General features: G+C 42.6%; 1 protein-coding gene across 1 annotated transcript in view; it reads right to left on the bottom strand.

Annotated features, from left to right (window-relative positions):
* The window catches only part of C15H10orf67 (chromosome 15 C10orf67 homolog), an 84,816-nt gene extending 78,050 nt beyond the window's left edge, over window positions 1-6,766 (bottom strand). The window contains exon 1 of the mRNA XM_074055416.1: window positions 6,651-6,766. Within this exon, the coding sequence (XP_073911517.1) occupies window positions 6,651-6,766 (116 nt within the window). The remainder of the gene's footprint in view (window positions 1-6,650) is intronic.
* Between the last annotated feature and the right edge of the window lie 15,323 nt (window positions 6,767-22,089).

The following is a 22,089-nucleotide window of genomic DNA, read 5'->3' as shown; positions in this document are numbered from 1 at the left end:
TTTTGGGTAAGTCAGATTATATTTAGAGTATTCTTAGGGACTGGCACAGTGAAGAAACTTCTGGATGATGTGCTCAATGCTTGTGTGTTTTTTTTTGATGGAACTGAGGTTTGCACTCAGGTCTTCATGCTTGCTAGGCAGACACTCTGCCACTCTATCCACTCTGCCAACAGTGCTTCGGATTTTCAGGAGGGCTCTTGCCTGATGGTCAGATTCTCTGGACTGTGGAAGGTAACTCTACTGAGTCTCACCTCATTTCTACTCTTCTGAAATCTCATCAAGTTCAGGATTTTCTTTTACTATCTTAACTACTGTTACTAACTGTGCTTCTTCTAGAAGCAATTATAAATTACGCATGGCCATATCCAACAGAATCCTTTGAGACAGTGGTGTGGTGTGAGGGAACCCGCAAGATCAAAACAGTTTTCGTAATACTCTTAACATTTCGTCTTTTTCATTACGCTACTCTCATGCACTTCCAGTGGAGTTTTCCAGTGGTTGCAGGTTATGTGACTGCTTGACAGGCTGATTACAGAAGCAGCCATGAGAATTCAGCTGTCTTCCGTTAAGCCAGGCGATCTGAAAAAAAATAGTGACACTTTTCTTATTAAAATTTTGGTCTTGGAAAACAGTTACTTTTTATTTGTATTAATATGTAATTGATTTATCATTATCTTAGGTGAATGAATATATGTATTTAATTTCTTCTTTTCAATGTTGCCTATGGCAACTATCAAATAGATATGATCTATCTGAACTAAGCTCTTTGAAGTGGCCAGAAATTTTATGAATGGTAAGATGTCCTGAAGTCAAAAAGGTTGAGACTTTCTTCTTTAAGATAATCATACCATCATCCTGTATTTGATTGTCAGCCCTGTTCTGGAAACATCTGAATGGACCAGGAGCAGGTCTTTGTACACTCCTTCCACAGTTCTCTATGGACAGGTGTTTCAAACAGTAATAAGAAGGCCAGTTTTCTGGATGTATTCTCTCTGTCAGCTCAATCAAATTTACCACAACTCTGTTTCTAAAACATCTACTAGCAAAAAGATTTTTTTAAGAAGAAAGAAAGAAAGAGAGAGGACCAAAGACCAAAGACAATCACTGAACAAAGGTTCTAAAGACAGTGTCTGTCTCTCTCATGGCCTCATAGGCTAACCAGCTTTGAGGACTCTGACAGAGATACCCACACCCTCTACCGCCCAGCCTCCCACTGCTTGCTGCGCAGAGCCTCAGATGTGGTCTCAGAGAACTCAGGGGAGGTTGACTATGTTCTCAGTGCCAAAGGTAACTCCTGTCCGGTCCAAATTCACCATGACAATCCCATTCTTCTTGGCAAAGAATGACAAAGGGTGAGCACAGAACCTGTTTGTGGTGCGGTGCCATCAGGAAAGGTCCATTGGGGGTTTGGGGAATGCTTTTAACACTCCCATACTGAAGGCACCAGGAGAGTTTTCTTCTGTGACTCTGGACGTAGTCAAGTGTAGAAGGAATGGCCAAGGGTAGACATCCCATGACCACAAAAGGGACTAGCCAGAGGGTAAAGCCAGTATCTAGACAATAAGCTTTCAACAAAGATAGGAATAAATTTGACTGGCAACTATGTTCAACTATTGACTTAACTACCTCTGGAAACTATCATACTTCTGGCCTCCCCGTAACGTCACGTAATAAATGTACCACCGTTCGCAGTTTCTGTCAACCACAGCACAGAGCATCCTGATATTCTTGCATGTGACTTCAGGGAAATTACTCAACCCTTCTGTGCCTTAGTTTCCTCTTACAGAAAACAACAATGCCTATTTTATGAGGTTACTGTAAGGATTGAGTGCATTAATATTTAGAAGCTCTTTAAAGCCCATAAGGAATATTACCTATTATGGGTGGTATGGAGATCATTATCACTACTGTCTTGTGATATTTTGAAACATCACAATTTTTTCATCATATGTGGAGAAAAGTACGCAAGGATAGCAATATTCCATGAAGAGAGACTAATTTGAAATTGAAAATGTTTTAACATTCAAAGTAATGATTTCCAATTAATTCCACTAAATTCTCACAAACCTTCCACATGCTCATCAATATTATAATGATGACAAACTGTGCCTACAGCATTATCTGGGTGTGGATGGAGCATCTGAATTTCAATGAGAATTTCTAGTGTGTTTTCCAGAAGAAATTGTTTTTTAGATTCAATCTAACTCATTTTAGGAGCTTGCATTTTTTTTCCCTCGCTAACACAGGAACATCGGAAGAGGCACTCTCCGTGGGCCCTGGGCGCCCTTCATGTTGGTTTTGGCTATGTCAAGAATGCAAAGCCCTGGCCACTCTCTCTGCAGGCCATTTTTAGAGTTACATTTGCAGTAAGCAACCCTGATGGATGAGATAATGTCTTCCTCCTACCAAGGAGCAGGCTTACTATAAAAATAGTGATTCCCCAAATTCAGGGCTTCTCTTCTTCATGTAATGCTTCGTGTATGGGCAACGATGATGGGTCTTTTGCATCACCTCCATTGGAATTGGGGGCAGGGAGAATACAAGCTCTGACTACTGTGTATTGATAAGGCCCTTTGTCTCTGACCTAGGAATCTTCTGTCTTCTGCCGAGGGCCATGGGACAGTAGCAGGAAATCTTGAACATTGCACCGTCCTGACCCAGCATCTAACCCAGAAAATCCTTTCAAAAACTGCTTATAACTAGGTATGGTGGCTGACATCTGTAATCCCAGAAGGGAGATCATGAGATCAAGGACAGACTGGGCTGCATAAGGAAATCCTGTTGCAGCCAGGCGCTGGTGGCTCACACCTATAATCTTAACTACTTGAGATTAGGAAGATCTTTATTCAAGGCCAGCCTGGGCAAAATTTGGAAGACCCCATCTCCAAAATAAAGCAAAATGGACTGCACGTGTGGCTCAAGCAGTGGAGTGCCTGCTTTGCAAGCACAGAGCCCTGAGTTGAAAACCCCAATCCCACCAAAGAGAGAAAGAGAAAGTGCTCCTGTTCCTCCTTCCTCCACCTCAAAATGCTTGTTAAATGTCTTTTGGGGGGAAGGGCAGTACTGGGGTTTGAACTCAGATCCTCACACTTGCTAGCAAGTGTGCTCTACCACTTCAGACAAGCATCCTTGGCCTGAGATTAAGTCTCCCCACAATTCTTCCTATCAAAATCATTCATAATCACCTTCTTTTCCATCTTACTTTTCCTTCCGTTCTCTTCCTTTCTCAAGTGGAGGTCAATGTCAACTGCATGGGGTAAGAAGGGTTAAGAACCATACAGAGAAAGCTAGCAGCAGGCCTGGTATCTAAGGGTGCAGATCAGTGAGGGAACGAGAGGAGCAGCACAGAGGTGGCATCAGAGAAGGGGGCCAGCCATGGTGGTTGGAAGATCAGGCACACAGAGTAAGAGAATAAATGTCCTGAGGATGATAGAAGTCAAGTTTTCCGTTTCAAAAAAGATTATTTTTAAATGTAGAAAAGGAACAGGCTAGAAAATGCCCTGAGACAATGGAATAGAATTGGAAAGTTTGGTACAAGTGCATGGTTTAAAAAATATATATATGTGCATAAATATACAAATAGTGTGAATGCATATATGTGTAAATATATCTTATATACATATATTTCTAGTTAATCAGATGAGAGTAAATGGTCAGCCACCTAGTGGCAGGTTGATAACATTGAATCCTTCCATCGTCTCCAGAGGGATGAACATACGTTCCGGATATGATAATGCACCTGCCAGAACCACCATGCACAAACTTACCTCACATCTTATCCACCATCATGGTGTTCTACATAACATTTCTTCTGGTCAAGGAATCTATTTCATAGTAAAAGAAGTGTGCGAATGCCTGGTCTTATCTCACAACTATTATCCAGAAGTAGGTGGCTTACTAGAAAAGTGGAATAGCTTATTGAAGATTCAGTTACGAGAGCTGAGAGACAAATCCGTGAAGGAGCGCAGGTGTGTCTTACAGGGTGCAGCATATGCTTTGAGTCAGTATATGGTGCTATCTCTCCTACAGCCATAGGTCCAGGACTCAAGGGATAAAAGAAGAAGAGGCATCTCTCATTAATATACCTAATAACACACTCTCCAAATTATGGCTTCCTGTCTTGGTAACTTAGGAATTTCTGGTTTGGAAGCCCTGGTTCCAAGGGGAGAATACTTCCACAAGAAACACAACAATGATTTATTGAAATAGATTGATACCTGGCCACTTTGTGATCCTTAAGCCACTGAACCAAAGGCAGGAAAAGGGATCACTCTGCTGGCTGACATGATTGATTCTGACTGACAAGGGATGATTGGGTTGTTGTTTCACAGTGGAGTCAAGGAGAACTATGTCTGTAACCCAGGGGACTCCAGTGCCTCAGTGTCTCCCTGCCCAATAGTAAAGATCAGTGGGGAAACACAGCAACAAACAAATCGGATCTCCTAGCTAGGTAAAGAACTTTGGTTGTCTACACCTTCCAACAAGTTTCTAAGCCAGTGAGCAAGCCATTCCTGGGGACCAGGATTGGTTGCACCCTCTGGCAAGCCTCTTTGCCACCATCAGGCTATAAGTTCCAGTGGCACTGTGTCCTGCACAAAGAGGTCTTAATTTCAGTGTCTGGGGAGCGGGGGACTTCAAACTTCCTAGTCCTTCCGTGTTTACTCCTCCTCAGACCTGCAGATCATGCCTCCTTCCTGCATTTGCTATCATTCTACTGCTTAGTTTCTTGTACCATTGTACCCACTTTTTATACTTAAAAATCCATCTTAATACTTAATATGGAAGAGGAAATGTCACCTGTCCAAATAACTGAAGAGGTTCCTGCTTCCTGTCTCAACCTGGAATACTACACTAATATAATAAACAAAATCTGAACCCCCACCTGAGCTTATCTGTTTCTTTATATTCAACCTCATTACCATTTTAACCAGCTTAAGTATTTATCCTTCCAGCCTAGAAATGCAGCCCTTTACCCTCCCCAGTGCTAGGTGTCTGCTTTTTACAATTTAACTTCATTTTTCATCTATGTTCTTTCATTCTTTCCTATTTTAAGCAAAAGACCTACTGTAAGTGGTAGGTTTATGGAATGTGAATAATTTTTATTCTCAATATGTAGTTTTTCAGAATATGATTTAGAAACTTGGAATAATGATTTTAGTTCTTCCTCTGCTGCCATAATATAATAATAATACAATGCAATGTTTTAAAGTCAAGTCCAATAACTTTATAGATACCTCCTGTTGGGTGTCTAAAAATAATAGTAGCACCTATGTATTGAGTGCTTAACTCATCCTGTGTCATTTGTTAATACGTATGGAGTAATACAGATTTTCTGTCCTAGTAATCCTTCCAATGACAAGAAATAGTATCTTTCCTGTTTTGAATCTGCAGAAACTGAGACTCCAAGAAAGTACTCACTTAAAATCATAAAGCCTGGAAGAGCAGATTCCTTCTCTGAATCTCTGATGCAGACAGATATGTGACTGCAAGATCCACCCTCCCCCCAATTCCAAACATTTTGTGTGACTGATTCAGAAAGATCTGGCTGGCTCACTCTGAATCTGAGTGAAGTACGAAGGCTCATTCTTCAGCTTCCCTTCAAATTCCAAATGCCTCTCATTTTAGACGATAACCCCACTGCCTGGAATAGAAACCTACCGCACAAGAACTTAGCTAAGTGGTTCCTACACAGCCGTATTTATAGTCCCAGCAATGGTTCATCTGGGTAATAGGTTTGTTGGTATGCATAAAACATAGTCTTGGGAAGATAACAATTATGTTTTTTAGCAAATTAGATACGAAATTAACATGTTAACTTATTATAGGAGACGACCCATGCATATTTATTAATGGAGTGCAGCTATACTTCCCACTGGATCCTGGAATAGTTCCATCCTAACAAATGCTCATTAATGAAAGCGTGGTGAAATGGTATCAGATATACTCAATTTCCACTGTGGTGCACTGCTCAGTGTTATAGAAGGAAAATACTGTTATCTCTCTCTTTTTATTCTCTTTAAAGAACACCAGACTTTGATGTGCCCCATAGTGTCTAGACCTCTCCTGTACACATACTCATTTCCTGGTTGATCTCGGCAAACCTCACAGTTTAACACACCATCTTTCTGCTGATTATTCCCAGATTGAAAAATCAAACTACCGACTACTTACTTATCAGCTTAAATAGGTGTCTAATAGTCACTGCTAACATGCCGTGTCCCTAAGTTCATGATATCCCCTCAAAGCCTACGCCCCTCGTGATGGTTAATGTTAATGGCAGCTCCATTCTTCCAGTCAACCAGTTAGAAACTTTAGAGCCTTTCCTGGACTTTCAGTCCATCAGTGAATCCTACCAGCCCTACTTTCAACATTATCTAGAAATGACTCTGTCTATCAGTACCTCCAACTCCTGCTTCTCCCTTTCCTCTTTCTCTAGGGACACTTGTAATAGTCCCATAACTGGTTTCCCTGTTTCTGCCCTTGTTCTTATTATAGTCTATTTTTGAAAGAGCACTCTGTGGAACCTCTGTTCCCATGCCTTCCTGACTTCCTATCACATTCTAAGTAAAAGCTGAACTCTTCACAGTGATGGAATGTCCTCACCGTCAGTCACCAATCCCCTTCCCTCTGGCTTCCCTTCCGCTACTTACCTTCCACCCCCACACTCTGTTCCAGCCTTTTTGCTGGGCATAGGACAGCTAGGCACCCTGCTAGCCCCTTCCTGTTCTCTTTGCTTGGCACACTTTGACCCCTCACTTGTATGCATGGTTCCCCCGCCAAGCCTGCAGGTCTTCACCCCAGTGTCACCTCCCACCCTCTCCACTTGCCACATACAATTTCCTCTTCTCTCCCTCTTGTTTCTTCTTCAGCACTTAACCACTAACTTGAGTAGTTCACTTGCTTGTCTAGTTTGTCATGGGTTCTTGACTAGAATGGAAACTTCACCAAACCTAGACTTTTGTCTGGTGCATGGACTGCTGGCTCGCCCATGCCTAATCCAGCTAGGCTCAGGCCTCAAATTCCAGGATATCAGTTAGTACCTGAGTCTCTCCCACTCATATCAAGGCACCAGCCTTCTGCCCTGAGCACATCACGTGAAGAAAGATTAATGTGGTTTCTTGATTCAGTCAACACATGTTAACTTAGTACCTGGAGAGGTCAGTCTGTCCTTTGAGTCTAGCCAAAGCCTTTTGTCTGGAAGCTACTGCACTGCTTACGCCAAGGAATCCAGGGCAGGAAGCCATTGCTAAGTAACAGGTTAGACACTGTGTCCTCTGGTGTTTGCCATGGGCTGCCTCCAATATGTGCTTTTCACAGCTGCTACTAAATCCAGGTCCATGCATACTCTGAGCCATTTAACACAGTTGAACTGGGGAAGCTAGTTTGGCTGGACTGTCTCTCCGGGTCAGTCCCATGACTGGTCTAGTCCGGCTGTGGTCCTCCTGCTCTCTCTCAGGAGCTGTCTCAGTATGAGGGGCGTGCCTGTGAGGGCATGCCTGTAAGCAGCCTGCCTGGACTCATGAGGACTGTGCCTTATGGGCTTCAGTTTCATAGTATCTAATCTCGGGCCCCATACTTCCTGATTGGAAAAGCTTTTTAGAAAGAACAATCTGTTTTCCCAGAAAAATCATCTCTACATTGTCCAAATAAGCAACTAAACTAGGGCAGAGTGGGTAAAGAAGGATTACGAGACGGAGGAGTTGTAAACAAGGATCACAAAATAACAAATAATTAAGTTGGTAAATGCATATGGCACTGCTGTGGCCTGTTTGTGTCCAAGGAGAATTCACGTTGAAATGCTAATTTTTGAGCTTATGGTATTAGGAGGCGGGCCTTTGGAGGTGATTAGGTCATGAGGGAGAAAACTTTATGAAAAAACAAATGGAACCCCAGGAGGCGGTGGGGGCACAGGGACACTGCGCGGGGACCCTGCGGCTCCCTCCCGCGGGTCACCTGGGGTTGAACTGGAACTGTTCAATAGCGGCCTCCAGGCTCTGGATGATCTTGTAGCAGCCCTGGGTCTTGGGCGTGTTGTCCCAGTCCTGGGTCGCAGCCTCTGCCATGGCCGCTGGGCGGTGCGCCTCCAGCAGAGCCGCGGTCTAGGAGAGTCCGAGTCCCGAGCTCTGCGTCCGTTGCCATAGCGACCCCGGGGGGAGGGGAGGCCCGCGAAGCGCGGGGATCTGGGGGCGGGGGTGAGGGCTAGCGCGGCGGAGCAGAGGGGACGCAGGACTGGCTCGAGCCACCGCCTGGCGCTGCCGCTAGCCCGCCTGACTCAGGGTTCGGAGACAAAACTCGCTCTTGGCCGGCCGGGCACTGGCCGGGCTGCCTCCCAGCGGAGCTGTGCCCCTGGGAGTAACCCGCGGGCCCCGCGCGTCCCCTCGTTCCCTCGCAGGGCTCTGAGCCCAGCCTCGCTCGAGGACCTGCACCTTGGGGAGGCTGGCATTGTCCCGTGCCTGCTTCCTTTGCATGGGAGACCCGCAGCGTGCTGGCGCTCCTGGGCAGGGCCTCCCACCTGCTGTCCAAGCCATCTCATAACTGTATTCGTGACATCATGAGCCCGGGCTCTCCCCGCAAAGCCATCAGAAGAAAGCAGGCAGCCTGATAAATTGCTTTATACCTGTCACTTACACGTAGGCGTTCCTGGCTAAAAAATTCCTTTGCAGAGATTAAGCAGGACTACATTTTAAATTAATATACAAGAACGCAGGGCGTTAAGTTTTTACACTATACTGTACATAGTGTGGAATTCTGTTTTGCTCAGTTTTTACTAGTAATAGAAGTTTATTGTTAGTAGTAAAAATTGCTCATCCTCTATTTTAAATTATGTATCCCTCACTGACAACTAAGGACACCTAATATCAGTATGTCATTTCCTTGTTTTAGAACTAAGTGTTTTTCATATTCATTTCATTATATTGTCTATAGGAAAATGCAGATTTTTTTCTTGTCTTCCTTATAATAACTATGTGAAAAAGAGAATTGTTTCGTATTGGTGCTCAAAATAGAAAAGAAAATTACTCTACCATTATCACTGATCTTATGTTTAAAGATTTAGGAATGAAAAAGCCCAAAATATCAAACAAAAACAACCAATAGCAAAATAATTTTCTGCCAAGGTTTGTTTTCCCTGGGGGAAGTGAGGAAAGGAGGGAGGAGTTGCTTTTAGTTGATGGAGGTTTTCATTTTCAAAATCTAACTTCAAATTTTATTTTAGGATATTTTTGTTAGATAATTAGAAAGTGTTTTAAAAGTAAGAAGTTTTCTTAAATATTTTTATACCACACTCCTTATAAGCTTCTAAAAATAAAGATTAAATTTCCAATTAAAAAAAAATCCCAAATTGAAATAAAAAACCTGATCCCTTTAGAATGGGGCCACGGTAGTGTAAAAAAACCCTGACAGGTCATTGGCTGTTTTGCTTACACAATAATAAATAAGTATTTTGAAACTGAGGAAAGAGATCTCACAGTTGAGTTCGTGAGTCATTGGTCCAGCACCACACAGAATTTGTTGACTGAAAGGTAATGCATAGTTACACCATCCCACAAAACACGTACTGAACAAAACATTTTTGTTTGAAACTTTGCACCAGCATATCAAGAAGTTTCAGATTTCAGCATCTAAGAGACCAAGATATGATTATGATTGTGTTTGAAACTATGAGTCCCATAACACTTCTTTTTCTGGTCAGTTACCTATATTTTATCCTGCAGGTGTTCTGGCTTATAAAATTGTTCATTTCAGATCATATTGGCATCTGTCCTAACTAGGGTTGGAGTTATTAAAGCATTTGTCATATTGAATCCAGTCTTCTTGTATCCTGTGTTGAATTCATTAAGGGTCTTAGTTCATGATCTCTGGAGTAAACATTAAAAAGGGGACGGGAGGCTCTGAAATGTACACACTTTAGAACATCGAGTATTTAACGCTTAAACACTTCTGAGACTCTGTTTACTTACAAATAAAAACTGGATAAGGAACTTCTCCCAAAGTACATTGAGGGTAATCTGTAAAGTAGCAAAAGCCTGTAGTCCATAGAAACAAGCACCAGTCACGCTTTTAGAGAGTGCTACTTCTTCCTATACCACTACTATGGAACATAACTCTATTGCTTAATGTTCTCAATTTCTTAAAAGTTGAACTTTTCATACACTAAAATGATTTTTTACCTTCTCAGTGACTAGGACTCGGCACAACTGAAAACTTTTAAATACTTCTCCAAAACACGCACATGTATAAACATAGTATGTATTTATATATGAAAACATCACCCAGCAATTATTAAAAGTGATAACGTCCCAGATTAAGTGGCATGAGGATTTGATTAACAGTCAAGTGCTGACTCTGAACACTGTAATTTATATATTCCAGTGGGATATTATCACTTCTGTAGTCTAGTAAAAGCCAAGAGGTTTCAGTTTAGGTTTGTAATTTAAATTCTTTCTAAAGAGTCATCCTCTGTTCAAGTGCTTATTTTTCTTTTATCACCAGTCCTAATGTATGATTATGTGGTACAGGCTCTGTTATGTAAACTTGTTTTATGTCATGCTCTTCCATAACCAAACTTCTTAAGTAAAGGGTTGGGAAAGCAAATAGCAAGACCCTTAGCCAGGACAATTTCATGCTACTAAACCCTCCATGGAAACACTCCTGGGACCAGATCATTTCAGTGTCTTAAATTTTCTGCACAGAAACAATATGCCCACTGCGGAAGGCCATTACATCACTGTCCCTTGGTAAAACAAAACCAAGAGGACAAGCAAGGTAGGGAGTCTGTGCAGGCACCACCTGGATGTGGAACTTGGGTCTTCCTGCCAAACGTCCTTGAGTGCTGGAGTGAATGAGTTCCTGTACTTAGAACTAAGTTTAGATCGTGATCCTTTCCAAAGGCACATTGGTAAAAATGTGAAAGAAATGGGAGAGCTTAGCTGTCTGCAGAAGGAGCCCACTGAGAGAGGATTGGGAAAGCCACACAAAGGGAAGTTTGGGGAATCTTTAAGGTATGTAACCTGCGACATTTCAGGACAAGCTGAAATCTGAATGAAGACGAATACAAGGCATTTTCCTTCTTTTTTAAAAAAAATTTTCACTTATCACACATTACTAATACAAAGGGGATTTCACTGTGATAATTCCATGAGAGGGTAAAGAATTGAACAAGTTCACCCCTGCATTATAATCCTGTTCCCTCTCTCCCTCCTCCCCCTCAGGCATCTTCTGTGTTCCATGCCATCTAAGAGTCATTGTTTGTTAAATGCACTTTTATTTTATGTGTTGCTAAGAAAGGGACAGCACTACCAGCTACAATTATACCTTGACACAGAACCCGCAAATTACAAATACTAAGAATTTTTCAGAGACCCTTTCTGGGCGCTCCATTTGATCAGAATATCCTACTTGCTCGAGAAGTAGAACATTCACCAGCCTTTCCCATAACTTGGGTAAAGTGCTTCCAAAGGCCATCACGTTTTCTTTGTTCTTTTCCCAAATGATGTAGGAACTGTGAAGAAAATTTCACACATACACACAAATATATATATATTGGTACTGGGTTTTGAACTCAGGGCCTTGTCTAGCAAGTGCTGTACCACTCAAGCAACCCTAGTCCTTTTTACTTCAGTGACGTTTCAGATAGTCTCTTGCCCTTTTGCCTAGGGCAACCTCTGATTATGATCCTTCTATTTCTACCTCCCTTGATTACAGGCATGAGCCACTATGCTAGGCCCTGAGAAAATTAAATTTTAGGAAAAAGAAAGGAGATCACCATAGGAGGAAAAGCTAAGGAATATTTTATGAGAAAGCTGATGGAGAGCCAAAGGCAAAATCTGAATATATCCAGGGCAGGTAGAAAGAAAAAAGGTTTCAGATGTGTTCTTGGGAAATCACTCAGCTCATCAAAGAACACTCGTAGTTGTGATCCAATTTGTACTGGACAGGAACTCCACCACAGCCAAGTGGACAAATGGACAAGAAACAGGAGAATAGATCTCTTGCCCATGTGCTCACCTGAGAATTTTTTTTAAATCATAGGAAAATAGTAGGCTAGATAATCACACCACTAGATACTGAGTGTCTTGAGGAAAGAGTGTTTCTCTTCGTATAAATGAAGAAGGTGTTATATCTGGGGCATAAAAAGGTGCTCAAAACGTTTTTAATTAATATAATTTAATATCTCTGCTCAAAATAGTAGAAAGAGGAATTCATATGGCTTCCACAAACTTTTCATGATGCTATTTATAATTAATTAATTTGTAAATGGAAGATTACATTCCTAATGTTCTTTTCTGTGAAAGACTATTAAAGATTCAGACCATGATAGGGCAACTAGGAGGAAGTGCTTGTACCACAAAACACTCAGGAACAAAGGAACATGCTCGTGTTCTGCTCTTACCTGGAGAGAAAGTTTGAACTATGTCTGGACTGTTGCCAAACCAAGAGAGGATTCCCTCATTCAGCTCATTTCACCTGAGTAATTCATTGGCAAAGTCCCTTTTGCCTGCCACAAGCCTAGGCTAGAGCTTTTTGTTGTGTCTTAATGAATTATAATTGGACTCCTCCTATCTCAATATTGTATCATTTTCTACTCTATTTTAATCCCTTTTAATAATTCTTCAGATTGCAAAACCTGATACAGCTTGTGGTTTGGGGTTTGTTTTCATTGTCTTCTTAGCTTAGATGAACTAATAAGCTAGACTAACGTGTCCAAGGTCATGGACTTGGCTCCTGATTACCTCCCTTCCTTGGCTTAAGGTCGCCCCTCTCACAGTCACCCCTACCCCAACTCCTGTCTCTCAAATCTACTTATGTAATCACGAGTTGAATCGTTGGATTATTTGAGTGGATGAAGTGTGGCTACTGAATTTGCTACTCCAAGAACTTTGTCTTTCTGACAAAGGGCTCTTAGCCTTTAGTTTATTAGGATACCAATTAGCAAGTTTCAAGGCTCAGTCATAAGGACTTTCTTAGAAAAAGAAGAGGATGGGGATGGGGCATGGCTCAAGTGACAGAGTGCTTGCACATGTTCTGGAAAGAAGGAGAATGCATGGAAGACTCCATGGTGGGGGTTGGAATGTCCAGTGTGACCCTGACTTGGCTCTCAGAATGCTGGTGAGAGGTTGAAAAGACCCCAAGATACCCATCCTGGAGGTGTTTCAAGGAAACAGTTCAGCAAATCCCTGCCCAGGGAGGCTGCCAGTTGACCCTGCATGCTGGCACCCATGATGTACGTGAGGAACCCAGCAGGAAGCTGTCCATCTACACCATCAGTCACTCCCCATCTTCCCATGGCGCACAGCATTCTTCTTGTTCTCCTGAATGCCACAGTTCCATTCTCCCTCTTAGAAAATTCATATTGTATCGTCCATATTAAATACTCTGAGAAATCTGGCAGTTTAAAAACTTTTCAGCATGTATAAAATCTAGTGTTTCCTTTTTGAAAACAAAGAACTCTCTGCTTTTCCCTGGCAGGATTTTAACACCCATAGAGCACAGTTTGGGATGTATCAGCCTAGTAAGAAGAAAAGCTGAGCCAAAAGTAGAGTACCGAAGAAAGGCATAAAGGTGCACATCTCAGTATCTCCTGCTTGGGCTGTGTCCATCCCACAGGGTCATGTGACTCAGCACCGTCAGTGTGCAAGTCTGAAGACAGAGTATCAGAAGAGACCTATAGATCAGCTGAAATGACAGAGCCTGCAGGGAAAGGAGATGAAATGCGCTGAGGACTCACAAAGCTTTAGCTGTTACAAATCATGGCCGTTCAGTATATCCATGTTCCAAGAGACAGTCTAGAAGAAAATTACCAACTCTGGTGGTACCAAGGCTTGAACTCAGGGCCTCTACCACTTGAGCCATGGTCCATTCCTTTTGCTTTTTTTTAGTTAGTTTTTTTTTGTTTTCTTTTTCAGGTAGAGTTTTGTGCTTTTGCCTGGGCTGGCCTTGAACCATGAGCCTCTTATCTCAGTCTCCTGAGCAGCTGGTACCAGGTGTGTACCATCATGTATGGCTTATTTTTGAAATAGGGTCTTGCTGACTTTTGCTAGAGCTGGCTTGGCACTTTGATTCTCCTATCTCTGCCTTCTGATTAGCTGAGATTATAGGTATACCCTCCATACCTGGCTCAGAGTTGCTACTTTTAAATAAGGACCATTCTGGAAAATAAGTTCTTCCAAAGCCACCTTTGCTACCACATAGTGTTCAGGTGCAGCCCTGGCACTTCTAGGCTCTGTGAGCTAGGCAAGTCATCTAATAGCTCTTCAAAGGCTGTATATGCCAAACACTTTGGAAACTCCAAAGTGCTATATAAATATGAATTGTTACTATTATATCCTCAATGCATGTGAGCTGGCCTGAGTTGCCATCTCCCACTTTACCCTATGCTCACATGGGATGACAGAAGACAGCCTTCTACAGTTGGTGTTCCCTGGGACCAGCTGTCAGTTACATGGAACTCCTGGTAAAAGTCTCTCTCTCTATAGGTTCTGCTTAATAGCCTGGTTCCATGCTAGTCCTGGCACCTCTCTGAATCCTGCATGACGTGGGACCTGCTAAGCATAAACAGCTGGCCCCAGATCAACCTCTGCCCTCCAGGATCAGTCATTTATTTGTCTCTCTGGACTTTTCTTCCTTCTAGTGTGTTGTTTTTCAGTGGTGGGAATAGAACCCAGACCTCGCACATAGCAGGCAAGCACTCTCTCACTGAGCTACACCTCTACCCCTCCCTCCAGTAATTCAATATCCTACCCTTCACTTCCAGATGGACCTGTCGTCCTCTCCATGAGCCTTTTGAATGTGTAGCCTTTCATCTTATTCACAGGATGAATCCCTGCCCCCTTGAGGTAGTGCCTGAAGTCCTCCTAGGCCAAGCCTCTACTAACTCCTTGTGAGAAAAGAGTTTAACACAGCAGGTCTGAGACTGCTGTCTTACAAAGGCCTGCTCACAAGGCTGGCCCTTGGCTGGCTCAGGGGGGTTGGATTTGGGGAGGGGTCCCTCCACTCCCTAACTGGTAAAAGTTGCTCAACATGTTTCAATTGTTTTTGCAAATGACGGGGTGACATGAACCCCTGAGCAACCTGGTTTCTCTCCCATGGCCTATTTGCTTTCATGTTGCAAGTTAAACTTTTCTTGACCCAGGCCCTTTGGCCCGACATCCTTGTAAAACACCTGCAAAACATAAACAGGACCCCAATACAACTGATAGGGAGGAGACCTAGTGTGGCCGGGCCCTCTTAAGATTAACTTTGCTCTGGAATGTATACACATCATCTTCTTCCTGCACCTGGTTCTAAGTGAAAAACAAGTTCTGCTTTAAACTGGTCCAGAGTTGTTTTTGCCTATTATCGTGTCATTATAACCTCATCGTATTTTTGACCCACCCCTCTTGGGTTTCTCTTAGGTTGTCATGGGTAATTGAAATTGGAGAGTGATTCCTGAGACGTAATTCTTTCATAATTTTCATGTCAATCACTCCCCCTAGGCTTGACATGGGGAAATGCTTGTCCCTCCAAGCCCCTTAAACTTCAATAAGGCCTATGCCGGGTTGGATGAGGTGGTTGTTCGTAACCTCTCTTTGTAAGGTGACTCACTTTCATCTCTGAAAGTGTCTTTCTGTTCTAATAAACTATACTTTTTACTATTTTGATTCATGCTATATATGAACTATCTCTGGAGGCCAGAATCAAGTAACACAAATGGTGTGTGGCTCCTGCCCAATGCCCATCTGCTGTCCATGGAGTCTAGAATTTCCCTCCTACCATGGAAAGGGTGCCATGTGTCAAGTTCTCAATAAAAACCTTGGACACTGAATCATTATGAGACTTTGGCACTGCTAAGTGACATTTTTCTGTGTTGTCATCATTTGTTGCTAGAAGAGTTGAGTGCATTCTGGTGACTCCCAAGAAGACCTTTGGAAGCTGGTATCTGGTTCGTTCCCTCGTCTCTCTGTACAGCTTCTTCTCCCTTTCCTGAATTTATTCTGCTTCCTTTTGCACTAATAAGTCATCACTGTGAGCATGACCTCTTGCAGAGTCTTGTGGATCCTCTTAATGAATCATGGATCCTAAGCCGGGTGCGGTGGCTTAAGCCTATAATCCTAGCTACTCAGAAGATACAGAGAGTGGGAGGATCAAGGTTTTAGGCCAATTGGGGCAAAAAGTTTGTGAAACTCTATCTCAACCAATGGCAAAGCATTGTGGCCTGTGCCCACTATTCCCAGCTCTGCTGAGAAGCACAAATAGGAAGATGGCAGCCCAGGCTGGCCCAAACATAAAGCAAGACACTATTTCAAAAATAATCAAGAGCAAGAAAGGCTGGGGGTGTGGCTCAAGTGGTACAGCACCAAGGCACAAGGACCTTAGTTCTACCCTCAGTATTGGCAGATCATGGATCCTAGAGTTGGTCTTGGAAGCCTCTAACACAGTTCTCCACATTTTCTTCTTCTCTTCCTCTTCAGGGACTCTTGTTAATTTAGTCTTCTCCAACCATGCTTTGCGCATGTCTGGTCTTGTGTCCTCACATACCCTTCCCCCAAACTACTTCCAGCTCTTTCCTGCTTAAAGGTCCCCTTCTTCCGAAGCTTCTATTCAGCCCTCTCTTCTCCACCAACTGCTGCAGAGTGGACCATCTTCAGGGACCCTGCCTCCTCTGAACATTCTATTACAGCCCATTTGGCATTCTGTACAAATTCTTTTATTTTATTTTATTGCTTTATCCCTCCTCCCCCAATTCTGGAATAGTTTCAGCAAGTCTCATTTTTCCATTTACATACATGTGTAAACAGTATTTGCACCATATTCACCCTCCCACACCCTTCCCTCACATTCTCCCCAAGTCCCCCAGACAGGACATGTCCTGCTCTCCTGTTCTATTTTGTACAAAAAAAAAAAGAGGCAGAGAGAGACAGAGATTTTTGTTTGTTTAAGATAGCTATACAGGGAGTTTCTTTGTGATATTTCCATGCATTATAATTCGAATTGGTTCATCTCTTCTATTTTTTTCCTTTCTACCTTAGACCTCTTTTTATGGTTATTTCAACAGGTTTACAAAGTCTGTGTTCATTCTTGTATAGGAAGTACATCAACCATATTCATCTTCTTAACTTCCTTCTTTTACCCTTCCTCTGTCATATGTGACCTCCCCTTAGCATGGCCTGTTTTTCATAATATCGATTGCATTTGTATTAGGTCTATATTCCACAGATAACAGAAAGCATGTAGCCTTTGTCTTTCTGAACCTGACTAACTTCACTTAAGGCGATGGTCTCCAGTTCCACCCATTTACCTGCAAATGACAAAACTTCATTCTTCTTTATGGCTTAATAAAATTCCATTGTATATAAATACCACATTTCTTAATCCATGGTCAGTGGTGGGGCATCTTGGCTGTTTCCATAACTTGGCTTTTGTGAATAGTGCTGCAGTAAACATGGGTGTGAGGTGCCTCTGGAGTAACCTGACTTCATTCCTTTGGGTATATCCCTAAGTAATATTTTTATATTTTATAATAGTAATATTTTTAGTTTTCTGAGGAGCCTCCAAATTATTTTCCATAGTGGAAATGTACTAAATTACATTTCCACTCACAGTGTATGAGGGTTCCTTTTTCCCCACATCCTCACCAATATTTGTTGTTTGTGTTCTTGATGGTAACCATTCTAATGGGAGCCAGGTAGAATCTTAACATGGTTTTGATTTGGATTTCTTTTATGAACAGGGATATTGAGCATTTCTTCCTGTGTTTTTTGGCCATTTGGACTTCTTCCCTTGAAAAAGCTCTGTTCAATTCATTTGCCCATTTCTTCATTGGGTCATTGATTTTTTTGAGAGGTTAGTTTTTTGAACTCCTTATATATTCTGGTTATTAATCCCTTATCACATGTATAACTAGCAAAGATTTTCTCCCATTCTGTGGGCTGCCTTGTCAATCTAGTGACCATTTGTTGTGCAGGAGTTTTTAATTTCATGTAGTCCCATTTGTCAATCCTTTCTCTTAGTTGCTGAGCCATTTGAGTTCTATTTAGGATGTCATAGCCTATGACTATTAATGCCAATGTATTCCTTGTTTTTTCCCACACTAGTTTCAAAGTTTCAGGTCTTATACCAAGGTCCTTAATCCACTTTGAGTTGATACTTGCACAGGGTGAAAGACATGGATCTAGTTTCAGTTTTCTGCAGGCAGATATCCAGTTTTTCCAGCAACATTTGTTGAAGAAACTGTCTTTTCTCCATTGTATGTTTTTGGTGCATTTGTCAAAAAACAGGTGGGTATAGCTTTGTGGATTCATATTTGGGTCTTCTATTCTGTTCCACTGGTCTTCATGTCTGTTTTTGTCTGCACAAATTCTGGATCAGTATTTAAATTTAAATATTTGTTATCTGCCTTCTCTGCGCAAGTGTTAAGTCTTCCAGGAGGGGAATACAATTTCCCCATGCAGAGCCCCTCCTACTTATTGTAACTGTCCTGGGTGTATTTAGAAGCCCTAGATGGTCTCAGATGCTGTCTCACCTATGATGTGTCATCATTCACTTTTGAGCTGGATGTGATGGCTCAAGCCTGTAATCCCAGCTACTCAGGAAGCCAGGGCAGGAGAATTTCGAGAATGAAGCCAGTCTAGGCAAAGTTAACAAGACCCTGTCTGAAAAACAAAAAATAAAACCAAAGGACTGGGAGCGTAGCTTGAGTGGTGGAGTTCTTGCCCAGTATGGTTGAGGCCCTGGGTTCAATCACCAGTACCACAATAAACAAACCAAAACACCCCAAAACAGTATCTTACTCTCTTATCATGAGCCTGCCTACCCTCAGGACGCCTGCCCTTTGGTCCACCAGCGCCCCAAGTAAGATGACTCCTCTGTTATCTCCCCAGGCCCTTCTTCACTTCCTTCATCGTCACCTTTCATCCTCTGGTCATTATTTTGGCATTTGCTGCCAATTTGGTAGCTGACTTGGCTTTCTTCATGGTGTATACAGCTGGCTGAGCTCTAACTTATTTTCTGTTTTTGCTTGGGCATCTTGGTATGGCTGGGGAAACTCACACAATCAGGCCTCCTGATTCCAGATAGATTGTGATCACCAATCTTGATGGACTTGTACCAGTCAGGAGCTGTCAGCCAGACAGACAAGAGTGGTCAACAAGGCTAACCTCAAGGATTGTATTTCCTGTAAGAGCAGCTGGCTCCTTACTCTCCAATCAAATAAATATCAGCAGGCCTATGGTTCCCAGGAGACAGCCATTAAGGAAAACCTGAGCATGCTCAGCATGCACAGAGTCCAGTGCTGTACTGTGGATGCTTGATTTGTTTTTCCCATAACGTCACCCAACTTCCACTAAAGCCATGCAGCCTTTCAACAAACCTCAAATTTTCATTTTAGCACTTCAACTAAGCACATTCACTTTTAAGTGCTTTGGGGACATCATTTGCCTTTTGGAAGGCAGATTTTTTTCACAAAATTAAAGGCAGGGAAATAGCAGATCACACAAGAATTTAAACACAACTGACAATAATGAGGGACTCAGCTGAATGTAATGCGTGTGTGGGAATTAAAGTTTTTTGGTTTTGAAATTTCTTTTGATTTTTAAAATTGTTTTGTCCATGCTTAGTCAAAGCTGTGTGTGCATTAAATCTTCTAATGAGGTAGGCTTCCTGAGATCATCAATTTATTGCAATGTACAAAAAAGCAGAATAAATAAAAATAAACAAAAGGGAATACATGAAAATATAAGGAAAAACAAGAAAATGATCCAAGTGAAGAGTGCTAGCAATGAAGCAGACACCTTGTTTCTGTGGAAGAAATTGTCCACATGGTCTGGGCCCCCTCAAGGTGATGCTCAAACAAAGGTCACCAGCACTGGAGTGAAGAACTGCTCCCTCTGTTCCCCCATGCAAAGCCTACGGCAGCTGAGGCCATTTCAGAGTGGGTATTCACAAAGGGTGGAGTCACAGTGAGATGTGTCTCAGATGGCAGGCCAAATGTACTGATAGTTATAGCCCCAGGAAGCATATCATCCCAGCTTCTGCATATCGACCTTGGAGGGAAAACTTCCAGACACCAACTCTCCTTTTTGCACATTATGCATGCTTGTCAGGATAGTTATCAGTTAGTCACTTGGCTCTGTTACAACTATGTTATAAGGAAAAGCTCAAAAGCAGAATTAGTACTATCAAACTCACGTTAATTACAGTTAAAATGCAGTATACTCAGTTGCATGAGTCAGCACATGGTAAAGCACACATTCCAACAGGAGCCCAGCAGGAGCCAGATGCCCCACTTAGAAGGGGAACTGAGAAGGGCTTAATGAAGGTGTGGTCAAGGTGAAGGAGATCCAAGAAGAGTCTACCTCAAGCCTGCAGAGGAACAGGGGACATGTGTCCAGAACCCAGACAGTAGTTGGGGCTGCTGGCTTCTGTAGAGGGAAGCGAGTACCCAGCCTGTCTCTGTTTGGCTCCCACTGTCCTGCAGGCCTCAAGTTGACCAAACCCAAGAACCCAGTACAGCCAGAGAGGAAGGGTGCCTGGTTGAGACAGTGCATTTAAAACCAGCTCTTGGAGCCAGAGCTGTGTGAAGAATGAAGACGGTCTGGAAAGCAGAGAGTAACTAGCACAGATTAATCCGATCTACTTCTTAACTTATTTGTAGAGCTATTTCAAACTCTCTTGTCTCTACTGACACCTCTGCCCTTCTTCCCTAATCTTTCATTCTGTGATCTCTCACCCTACTTTACAAAGAAAGTAAGATCATCAAAGAGGAACCCCTTCAACATCCTTGCACCCAACCCGACCTGCTAACCACTGAAGGCATTGGAATTAAGTTTGCCTGTGAATAATAGACATTCAAATAATTGTAGTCTTAATAGAATTGGAATTTATTTTTCTTTCATGTAGAAGTTGGAAGTCCAGGGCTAGTGGGAGGCTCTGTTCCATCAAGACCCTGAAACCCAGCTTCCTTCTGTGTTGCTACTCCTTGTATATGGTTTCTTCATTGCCTAAATGCTTGCTCTAACTCCAGCCATCACATCTGCATTACAGCCAGAGATATAAAGGAAGAAATGACAAAGTGGTAAAGAGACACAGCAGCTGTCTTTCAGGGAGCTCTCAGAAGGTGATACAAATCACCTCTACTTTGACTGCATTAGTAGAGCAAAGTCTAATGGTCACAACTACCTACATATAGATAGATTAGTTGACTTGCCAAGAGTTAAAAGTGCCAATGTCTGTCCCCTACTGGAGGCCTCTCAGCTAGATCTTTCTCTAATAAAAATAAGGAAAATTTGAGTCCACATGTGTTTTGCAGTTATCACCTTACTGGACATTTTTAGAAGTGCTTTTGACTATTCTCTTCTTTTGGAAACCCAGCTCTGCCATGGCTCCTGTAATGGCTGGAATTTTAAATGTCCTTAAAGACCCAAATGCCCCTAAAGGGATGGTCACCAGCCTATGGTACTATCAGGAGGAGGTGGAACCTTTGGGGAATGGAGCCCAGTGGAAGGGAGTGATCTATTAGGGGTGTGCCTGGAAGGGGACATTGGGACCCTGGTCCCACTCTCTCTGTCTTTGCTTCTGGTCACCATGAGGTGAGCAGCTTTGCTCCACCATTTGCTCTCTGCCATGATGCTCTGCCTCACCACAGACTAAAAAGCAACGGTGTCAAATGACCATGGACTGAAACTCTGGAACCATGAGTCAAAATAAACCTCCCTCACATTAAATGGTTTATCTCAGCTATTTTGTCACAGTGACTGAAAGTTGACTAACTAGCATAGCTTCTATGACACCACTTTTTTGTTGTCATGTGTGTTTTTTTTGTGTGTGTGTGTGAGACAGGGTCTCACTATGTACCCCAGGCTGGCCTCAAACTCATGATCATCCTACCTCAGCCTCCTGAGTGCTGGAGTTACAAACCTGTGCCACCACACCCAGCTTCATGAAACCATTTATGATGTCCCTGAGTTGCCTCTTATTGCTGTGGCTTCTCCTTCTCTGACTTACTTACCTCTCTTCTGTTTCCTAGCCAGGAAGCTCATTCAATGTGGGTGGGGCTGAGACCTCTTCCCTCCTCACATCATAGTCTCTCCCTACATCAAGGAGGCTCAAGTTGAG

Source organism: Castor canadensis, chromosome 15 (assembly GCF_047511655.1).
Source record: "Castor canadensis chromosome 15, mCasCan1.hap1v2, whole genome shotgun sequence".
In the NCBI taxonomy this organism is placed as follows: domain Eukaryota; kingdom Metazoa; phylum Chordata; class Mammalia; order Rodentia; family Castoridae; genus Castor; species Castor canadensis.
This window is presented reverse-complemented; position numbering and strand designations above follow the sequence as displayed.